The sequence below is a fragment of the Chlamydotis macqueenii genome, chromosome 19 (assembly GCF_036417535.1).
Source record: "Chlamydotis macqueenii isolate bChlMac1 chromosome 19, bChlMac1.mat, whole genome shotgun sequence".
Classification (NCBI taxonomy): domain Eukaryota; kingdom Metazoa; phylum Chordata; class Aves; order Otidiformes; family Otididae; genus Chlamydotis; species Chlamydotis macqueenii.
The window spans coordinates 5,225,802-5,235,200 of record NC_141574.1 but is presented as its reverse complement, the minus strand read 5'-3'; the positions used below and the strand labels follow the sequence as shown (position 1 = coordinate 5,235,200).

The 9,399-nt window shown below is 48.2% G+C and overlaps 1 protein-coding gene and 1 long non-coding RNA gene across 3 annotated transcripts; one reads left to right on the top strand and one right to left on the bottom strand.

Moving 5' to 3' along the window:
* Positions 1–4: 4 nt before the first annotated feature.
* Positions 5–5,520, bottom strand: TMIGD1 (transmembrane and immunoglobulin domain containing 1). 2 transcript variants are annotated; one of them, XM_086763152.1, is made up of 6 exons: positions 3,886–5,520; positions 2,611–2,889; positions 1,850–2,128; positions 885–988; positions 579–607; positions 5–159 (listed from the first exon to the last, which is right to left on the bottom strand). In XM_086763152.1, the coding sequence occupies exons 1-6, from the start codon at positions 3,962–3,964 to the stop codon at positions 156–158; spliced, it is 774 nt and encodes a 257-aa protein (XP_086619278.1). In that variant the 5' UTR covers positions 3,965–5,520; the 3' UTR covers positions 5–155. The 2 variants fall into 2 exon arrangements, with proteins under 2 accessions (XP_086619278.1, XP_086619277.1); XM_086763151.1 differs by having other exon boundaries at positions 5–607; positions 3,886–3,986; positions 4,128–5,520.
* On the top strand, positions 2,786–5,452 carry LOC147598323 (uncharacterized). Its single transcript, XR_015260658.1, has 2 exons — positions 2,786–3,056; positions 3,356–5,452. It is a non-coding gene; the product is annotated as an uncharacterized LOC147598323 (long non-coding RNA).
* Positions 5,521–9,399: the final 3,879 nt, after the last annotated feature.

The following is a 9,399-nucleotide window of genomic DNA, read 5'->3' as shown; positions in this document are numbered from 1 at the left end:
CAGATGGAAAGAACCACATATATTTTGAAACAACCATATAAACGTGACCCAAAAAAAAACTTGTTTCAGTGCTTTATCTCATCATCTCCCACAAGGTCTTATGTTCCATCACCAGAAATGATATTTTCTGGATATGCATGGGAATCTTTTGGTCTTCACCTGCAGTAAAATGAAAAGAAGAAACACAAAATCACCTGTTACGGAAAAAAAAAAAAGTGAGTTGCATTCACCCGGGCTGCATTCAGCTGCAGAAAGCTTTCAGCAGGCTGGGGATATGCCGTTATGTTTGTTCCCCACTGCTTCCATACAGGAGTAGCCAGGACCCTGGGATGGCCAGGACAAGAGCAAGAGCCGTGCCCTGCCTGGGTTGGGATCTGCGTGTGTCCTGCCGTGTTCCCGTGGTCCCCTCTCCGCTGGGAGAGAAGGTGCATGCTTATGTTAGCCAGCCAGAACAAGAGCTCGCTAACTCAGCCTGGCTGGGTTTAGGGTGCTGAGTGCTCTTTTGTGTCCAGGTTCTGCTAAGGTGTAAAGGTGGGGGTTCGTTTGGAAGCTGCGTGAATAAGCAGTCAAATACTTACAGTGCTGTTTCGCTTGATTTTTTGAAGCACTGAAAATAAAGAAACAGTCTTGTTATCTTTTGTATTTCCTGGCCATAGGGATATTAATATCTATTAATATCTTCTAAGTGTGTAATGACTTCCACCTTAAAATATCTACTATTTGATTTATCTACTGGTAATTCTAAAGCAGGAGGTGGTGCATAGCAGCTCTCTAACAGGGGAAAGCAACACTACAAAGTAGCGTAGAAAAGGCTAAAAAAACCCCAGGAGATTGCAGCAAAACAACACTATTTTTTTTTCCTAAGAAACTAAAGCTTTCCATACCTTAAAAATTTTATCTTTTCGAGCCACAATTCCAAAAAGTACGGTGAGTGTAACCACCACGACAGCAGCAATAACAGCCTCCTTGGGAAAAACAGGTTTCTTATCTGTCAAGAGGAAGAGGAGGTTGAGTATGTGATAGATTGGTACAGTCACATAGAGCAGAACGTTTCACAGAACTGCAGAAATACAGATTTCTTTTCCCATGGCTGTCACTGCTTATTTGAACTGCTGCTTTCTCTGCTGTCTGCGGACTGACCGTGTGGATTAATCCCCTGGAAAGCAGGGAACCAAGCCCATATTTTAGTGAACTGAAGGAAGAATTGAAACGTTGGTCTCTGGAGAAGATCCCCAAGGCATTCTTACACATGGAAATAAGGGTGCCCAGCTGTATCACTGACACAGCTAATGCTGCTTTCCCCCCTGTTCCGAGAGTGCAGAAATGAAAGGGGCCCAGACAGTGGGTGGGAAATGGATGTTTGGTGGGTCTGGTGGGCCACCTCACCTGTGTGAGACCTGAGCATCCAGCCCCAGCAAGGCCTCCCCCTCCCTGTTGTCCACAGGGCTATGGTCACTTCTGGAGGACAGCTGCTCTCTCTTGCCTTAAGCAGCTCTTCCGGCGTGACAGGATACTAGGGTCGGAGTAAGAAGCTTCAAGCAAGACCTAAGGTGCTTTAAACCGCGCTTGGATGTGGCCTGTCAGCGTGGGAAGTGAGGCAGTGGGATGAGCCCGCCTCAGGTCATGCTTGCCAAATGCCTTTGAATAACAAGTAGAGCAGGAAAGGCCCTTCCTGGTGCTGCGGTCCCAGGAACAGGAACAAGGAGAGCTCCTTGCTCTGCCCTCGGAAGTTAACACGGGGAATTTACCACATTCCACTTACACTTCTTCATATAAATGGATTGCTGACATTATAAAAGAGAATGGAGAGTTATTTGTAAAGCTTATTGTTTAGCAGCAGCCTTGTTACCTTCAACTATCAGGTGGAAATCCTTTCTCCCCTCTCCCAAAGAAGATTTCACCATGCAGGTGTAGGTCCCGTTGTCAGACTTCTGCACTTTTCTGATAGAGAGCTGAAAGACCTCGCTAGTCTGGTACAGCCGGTAACGGTTTTGCTGTAGGGTCAGGATAGTGTTGTTCTTGTACCAAGCTGTTTGGGCTTGAGGGTTGGATTTGGCATTGCAGGACATGGTGACATCTTTGTCTTCTTCAACTTGGAGGGACTCTTCTCCAGTCAGCTGGGGAGGAACTGTTCACAGTGATGCAGTTCAACAGGCCATTAACGATGCTGCTCACCATTTAAGACAGAATAAGTTCCCTCTACGCATCCCCTGTGCACCTTGTTCAGTGGCGTAACACATCACAGTTGTGCAGCCTTTCACAGTTCCCGGGAATCAGCAGGGCAATCAGTGGCAGAGACGGTCACTCCCGTGACTCCTCTGCCCTGACTTGTCTCCTAGGTGGGGGCAGGGACATACCCAGAACATCTTACTTAAGGGCCCACCCACTCCCTATAAAATAGGCATTAAATCAGGCCATCAGCACCACTGCGGAAAGGGAGTGTCTTATCATGTGATTTATCTCCTCCTAAATGCATTTTTTCTTGGTGAAGACAGCGTACAAGGGTGCAAAACACCCCGCCTTCAGCTAGCACCCAGACGCCGAGGTGCTCAGCCCATAATTTCGTCCCACCCCAGCCCCTCTGCGCAGATAACCACCGCTGCAACTCACACTGGACATCCAGGACCACAGACACCTGGACAGACTGGTCCCGTGCCAGCCTGCACGTGAAGGTGACTCCGTTGTCAGACTCGGTGACTGGGGACACACAGATGTTACTGACGTTCACTTTATTCCCATCTTTCAGATCCACTTTCCCATCTCCTCTGTACCAGAGCAGCTCCTCAGCCTGGCTGATGTTCTGAACTTGGCAGGAGAGGGAGACAGAAGGGCCAGGCAATGTAGACAGGGAGAAGTCAGCACCGTGGTTATTTACAGACAGTTGCAACCCTGCAAAAGAAGGAGAACGAGGGCACTAAGCATCCTAAACTGTACCCTTCCCACAAAAGCTGCCCTGCTTGCTTCTCCAGGCCTCGACCCTGGAGGAGCGACTGAGTTTCAGGCTTCAGTCTCACAGATGTTTTCAGGTGGGACTTCTGTTTTGGAGACAAGAAGTTGTCTTCACCACAAAGCGGCCTTCACAGTTATTTAAAATCAAAGTCAGGCTTTTGCAACTGACTGCAAGAATGCCAAAGCCTGACCTGTAACAGGTAAAGGTGTGAAAACCAGCAGTGACCGTGTAGCACACGCAGCAAAAGACCATCCTCATCCTGCCAGTCTTGCTCACCCTCTTGCTGCTAATCACCGTGCAACATACCTGTGCCCTCCAGTTTTGTGCCCAGGGTTTCATACTCTGGTTTTTTTTTGTTAGAACTAAATGCATTTGAGAATATAATTTAGTTAATCAGCTCTTCAGCTGTACCCTGGCCAGTCTGTTGGAGAGTTGCAGTTTGTCTAACAGAAACATCAGGACATGCTAGATGAAGAACCAGTATGGGAAATAAATTTTTGTAATGGGCTGGAACTCACTGTTGTGGCCTGTGTCATAGATTAATGAACTTAAAATACAGCTCCGAATATAAAGGCACTCTAGTCCTTTGAATATAAAAAACTGAAGCTCCCTGCCTCCTCCCTGCTGTTCCCAGGTGCCCAACTCTACCACACTTGTCAATTCTTGGAGCAGGTTTGAAAACGGTGGCCTCGTCATCCCTGTGCAGCTGCTGCAATAACGTTGGAAAACGCTGAAACTCCCCCATTCCCTTCTCTGCTACTCTCAAAACCAGAGGCCAGTTTTCAGACAGTCCTCTGGAGATGACCTCCAGAACATCTGAAGGCTGGGAGGTTGGTGTGGCACAACACCCCGGGCACTGCCCAACCCCGGACAGTTTCACAACGTCGGCATGATGGGCTTGGACAGAGCCGTGATGGATTTTTTCCATTGCTTACCTGTGACTACGCATGCCAAAAAGCAAACAGCAAGGACAGGCACCTCGTAGAGGACTGGGAGGCCACTTCTCTGTGCCATCTCGGAGGAGCCCAGCTGGTGTCTGTTGGAGAGAGGGTCACAGCATTGCTGCCTCTGCTCGGGGCTCGCAGGGGTTTAGCTGCTTGCTGCCATCAGAGACCCTGGGGAGAGCCCTCGCAGACAGGGTCACCAGGGAGTAAACTGAGTCGATTTGTTGCAGGACCTTTTCCAGTGCAGAGCCGAGTCCAGGAGGTTTACGTCGCTGATCTCTGTTGTGTGAGTTCGTTGTCACCAGTCACCTATCAGGGGAGCACGTCTCTGGGACATGTAGCACCGGACTTACCTTGGGAAGCGTCTCTGGAGAGGCCGCTTCTGCTAAGAAATGCACAACTCTTTCCCCTCCTTATTTATAAGGTCTGAATTTTAATATTTTATGGTAGCTCAGTAAGGAGTGAGCCTATAAAACGGGGTTGAAGGCCTTGTTCAATTCCTGGATTTCTGAGCTCCCAGAACACTGAAGGACAGTACTTGCTGGGCTCTGCTGGCTGTTTTATGAGACTTGCTGAGCAATGAGTAACTAATGAGAGAGTTCCTGCATCAGCTATAAAGACCTTCAGCCAAAAAGAATACCTTTTCCCTCTCAGTGTTCTGGGTGTTCATGACACCGTTTCAAGCTGTAAAAGTTTATCCTAGATTATGCCAGAGCAGGACTAGACTCCAATTTTCCCCTTCCTGCCCAAAGCTCTCTCACCATGTCCTCCTTTGAGTGGAAAATGAGAAAATGCACCAATTCAGACTTTGAACTGCTTGTTGGCAGAGGAGAGAGCAGAGACACTCTCCTGCTCACCGGTGAGGACCCACAGGGTGCTCCTGTGGTTAGCTCAGCCCCTGGGCACCCCCTGGCATAGAATGAGGGTACCCCCACTGCCAGGACAGCTGCGTGCACGGGCCGCGTGTCTGCGGAGGGCACAAGTGAAGCACTTGGCTATGGGGAAAACGCTGTCTGCAACCGCCTGCTTGTGCTTCAGCCGGATGACGGTGATGTGGTGGCAAACGATGAGGTCCTCGCAGCCTCCAGAACGTGTTCTCACCGCTGTCAGTGTCCGCGCAGGCACAGGGCACGTCACTCAGCAGGAACTGGCTCAGCAGAGCCATAAAGTGCATTTCATGAGCAGGAGGAGCCTGGGACACGTCCACAGCGTTTTCTTCGCCTGTAGACGCGGTGGCCCAGCTCAGCAGTGCCGAGATGGGCAGAGAGCACACGAGCATACAGCACTATTTATTTGTGAGGCTGGTGCAAACATGGGTCACCTCTGAGTGTTTCTTAATATAACTTTTTCTGTGTTCATTGGTTTACCCTTAAAGCTAACAGGGAGTAATTTTCCGTTAAAAAAAAATACGTGTACAAAGTCCCTTAAAGAGACAGTACTCATCCTGCCTTCTAGAAAACTGCTGGTTTAGAAATTAGTGTCCAGCCTTTAACTCACTTTTTACCTTCAAACTCAATTTAAGAAATTTTAAGAAATAAATTTAGCTTCTTCCACCGTTTTTAGGAAGTCCTATGTCCTGTCCTTGCAGCATTTGACTAAATGTTGGCTTACAGTCCAATACAAACTTCAATCAAAAAGCTCTTTTGAAAAGTGTTCTTTGTCATTTGGTGTTAAGCTGAGTTGAAACAGAGAGGGAGGCAAAGGAACGGGCCTGGAAATGGCTCGTGCGCTCCTGCCAGGACAAAGGCAGGAGAGTGCCGGGATGTCCGCGCTCCCTCTGGGGAGCAATGATACTCCAGGAGAAGAAGAAGGTGTTTAGAGTAAGTGAGGATGAAAAGAATGAAAGTATGGAGTTCTGTGGTATTTTTTTTTTAGTCTAGGAATGAGAGTAAGGGAAAAGATTGTCGGACAGCAGCTGTTCTGTGGGGGGGTTGTCATGGTGCAAAGCACAGCATCAAGTGGGACCTGGGAAAAATTCTGTCCCAGGTTTGCAGCAGATCTGTGTGATCCACAGCAAGGTGAGCTCAGGTTCCTCTGGTTTACGTTTTTTAAATGAAGGCAACAGCAGCGTCCTGTTTTGCAATGGGCTTTGAGACCTGCTGAAGGAAGAGAGACTGGAACAGCAAGGTGTTTCTTGGCCAGAGGCACTGAAAGGCAGCATTTTAAAACTGATAAGTGTTACTTTCGCAATGACTTTCTACAGTTTTATTTTCATATAGGGCGTAATTATTATGTGGGTGTCTAATTACTGAGGTTTTGGGGGTTGTGTTATCCACCTTTCCATTACGTTTAGGCAGGATATAAACCTCAAGTTCCAGAATGTAAAGCAGCCACTAATGACTCAGACTGGGACGAACCTCTTCAGTGAGGCAGATGCTCCGTAACTCTCCACGGCAAAGGATCCAGCCCTCTCATAGAGGTATTTGGATCAGGCAGCGTAAAGGCTGGATTAGACAGACCACGCGCTAGAGCCAGAGCAGCCCACCACACCGGTTCCTGCTTGTCATCCTTATGGCAACAGTGGACCAACAAACCCAGAATAAGACTGTTGTTAAATATGACTCTGAACAGCCCCAAAGGGAATTAATTAATAAACACCAGTCTATTCCTGGGTGTAATCCAAGCCTTAGAAACCTGAGAAGAGAAGATTTAGAACATGATAGAGATTGGGCAGAAGTTTTCCACTGGGTCTCAACCTCTGACTCCAAGCTTCACAGTGGTTTGGGTTCCTCTTGGTTGTCCTCAGTGCCTGCAGGGGCAGGGGGCACCACACATCCCCTGTGTTTTCACTGACAGACGAGAACTCCATTTATATCCAGCAGTGTTGTGGAGGCTGACGGTTGCTCTCGGAGTCCGGGGCATAGCAGGATCTGCACAGCTGTGTGGAAGCTGAGGATCATAGCTATAGGTTGGTTTGTCAGGCAAACAATGCCTGTACCATGACTGTAATCCCGCTCCAGAAAACATGTTTCTGCAACAGTGCCTGAGGCTCTGCTCAAAGGCTGCTCCTGTCTTCCTACTCATTGTGGTTCTCCACTCCTAATCCCTTCTTAATATGCGGTGCTACATATTTTGCAACACTTCCATTGTTGGAGAATGACTGTAACACCCAAACCCGCTGCCTCCGCTTGCCAGATATCTGGGCTGGTAAGGGAGGCGGTCAGGGGATGCTGTTTGAACTTACTCAGCACTCCTGTTCCCTCCCACAAAACCTGTTTTTCCCCAAGCATAAAGATTATGGAGATGCGATGTGCCCTGATTTCTCAGATGCCCATGAAGCCCATACCACACAATTTTTCCACTGTTGAGATGGACAGATCTGAAGGGTTTTTTTCATAATTTTGTTAATAATTCTGTTTTCTGATGGTCCTTCTCTAAAAGGTCTCCCACTATGCCATTGAACGCAGAGGAATGATAAGTGATTTTTATTCTTGGGAAGGAATAAGAATAGTGAAAAGAGCACTAAACTAGTTAATATTTCAAAATTTTAAAATAAATTGCTTAGAGGGTGTTGAACATTCAAATGAAAAATAGGCATTAATGAAGAAACAGAGCCTGAGACAGACAAAGCACAAGAGAAGCCTTCAGGAAGGTGAAGCTCCAGCCCAAGTGTTGGACGTGGATGCCATCTACTGGGTACGGGAGCTGCTAGCCCTGCAGGCGAGTGTCCGGGAGGAAGGAAGGTCACCTTCTGGGAGCCCTGGAAACGGGATGAGATCCCTGTGATCACCACGGTAGGAGCTCAGAGACAGTACATCCTGCGGGAGAGTAAAGCAGCATCACACTCGTGGACAGGTCTGCGAAACCTTTGGGCTCAGAGCGGGAGCAGGATGCGTTTCTGAGATGGTAATTCCCCTCGTGCTTTTTCACCTGCGCTGTGGGAAGTCCCCTGTGGCACCTGCGTTCCTAGTGATGCAAGAAGGAACCATATCCTGGGCTTTTACTGGTATTGCTGTACTCATATTTCTCTTTCAGAAGTGTGAGTAAATTGGGCTTAGAGAACCTCAGTCATCACTTTAAATGATTGCTTCTGGATCTTGAAAACTCTGCCTCTTTGAAGTGAGTGCAAGAAATGGAACCACGTTCCAGGAGGGCAAGTTTAACCTTTAGTCAAGGGCATCGAGGCACTCGCCAATGTTTCCTGTGCGGGGAAGCAAGCAGCCAGGGACTGCAGAAACTCTTAGGGCTGTGCATGAAAGCCTCACCAAATTGCTGCAGTGCAGTAGGCACGGCTGTCTGTTACCAGCGGTCAGCGCGGGACCCCCCTTTCCTAGCTGCTCTGGGTTATTCAGCACTGGTGAGTGCCTACAGTCACCAATCTTGACTCAGAAGACTAAAAATAGCACACTAGTGTGGCCATTGCTGTCCTATGCTGAGAAATATGGTCCCAAAGAAAAGGAAATGTGAAAAGAGCTTGGCATTAAATTAGCAATATAGGTCCCCTGCAGGAGATAAAAGTGACTTATCTGTGTTAAATTCCACTTAAATCTTGGCCCGTCTAGTTTCCCATCTAGGGAGTCCTGTTTAGCAGCTTGCAGCTTTCACACCTAACAGCGCTCAGGGAAATCACTACTATTACTCTTTGCTTCGCATCATCCACTCATGACACTCCATTTTCTACCTGATCAAACCAATTTGCAAGGCGATCTCCTGCCTCAGCCCAGGGTAAGGCTGTATCGCAGCAGAGACTGTCTGCCAGGTTCCTATGACTTTGTTCTTTTTTTTTTCTGGACAGAAAACATGCCTCTGCCACCAATGGGTTGGACTTCGAGGCGGTTTTGTTTCCTCTGGGAAATGAAAATGACTGAGGATGCTAAGCTGGCTGCCTGTCCCTTGCCTTGTTCAGATGCTCTCTGATGGCCAGTACGGGACATTTCCTAGCAGTATTCCCACATCTGCTTCTCTTTCAAAACTGGATTCTGCTGTGGCTGCTCTACAGCCTGGACCTCAGATACTTTTGTCTACCTAGGAACTTTCATCACCAGTGGGATTTCTTGGAAGTGCTCTGCTGGAAAACCAAGTGCTGATTTGGTCTTGTGAAATGCTGCCAAACAATATTAGCAGTTTAAACTTCCCTGCTGGGCAGTCATCCCTCACTCCCTCTGCGAGGAATCTGCAAAGACTGAGCTGCTCCATCTTTCCAGTTCATGGGGAACCATTTGCTGACAATCTTCAGGAGGAAACCTCATTCCTTCTCTGCGGCTAGAACCACTGCAGAGAGTTTCGTAAGGCAAAAGCCACAGCCCCTCAGTAATCACCTTCTGGAGTGCCAGGGCTGAAGCTCTCAGCAAGCACAGGGCAGAGCTGAGGAAGAGGGGGAGGAAGAGGAGAAGATGGAGATTTCTTGCAGGTTGGTCCCTCATCTGTGGACTTGCTCAGGCAGGGATCCGGAAGGCAGAACTCTCTTAGGTTGGCCCAAGGAAATGAGAAGGTTTTGTTGTTACTGGCTGCTGAGAAAACAAGTGGGTGACTCATCAGTCTTCTGCCACATGCTGCTTTTACAAT

Bases quoted from the DNA above. Each gene is read 5' to 3' on its own strand.
- TMIGD1 (XM_086763152.1), bottom strand. From the start codon at position 3,964: ATGGCACAGAGAAGTGGCCTCCCAGTCCTCTACGAGGTGCCTGTCCTT. The intron at 2,890-3,885 runs GTAAGCAATGGA...CTTCTTTTGCAG, and splicing joins TTTGGCATGCGTAGTCACAG to GGTTGCAACTGTCTGTAAAT. The intron at 989-1,849 runs GTAACAAGGCTG...TCCTCTTGACAG, and splicing joins TTTCCACCTGATAGTTGAAG to ATAAGAAACCTGTTTTTCCC.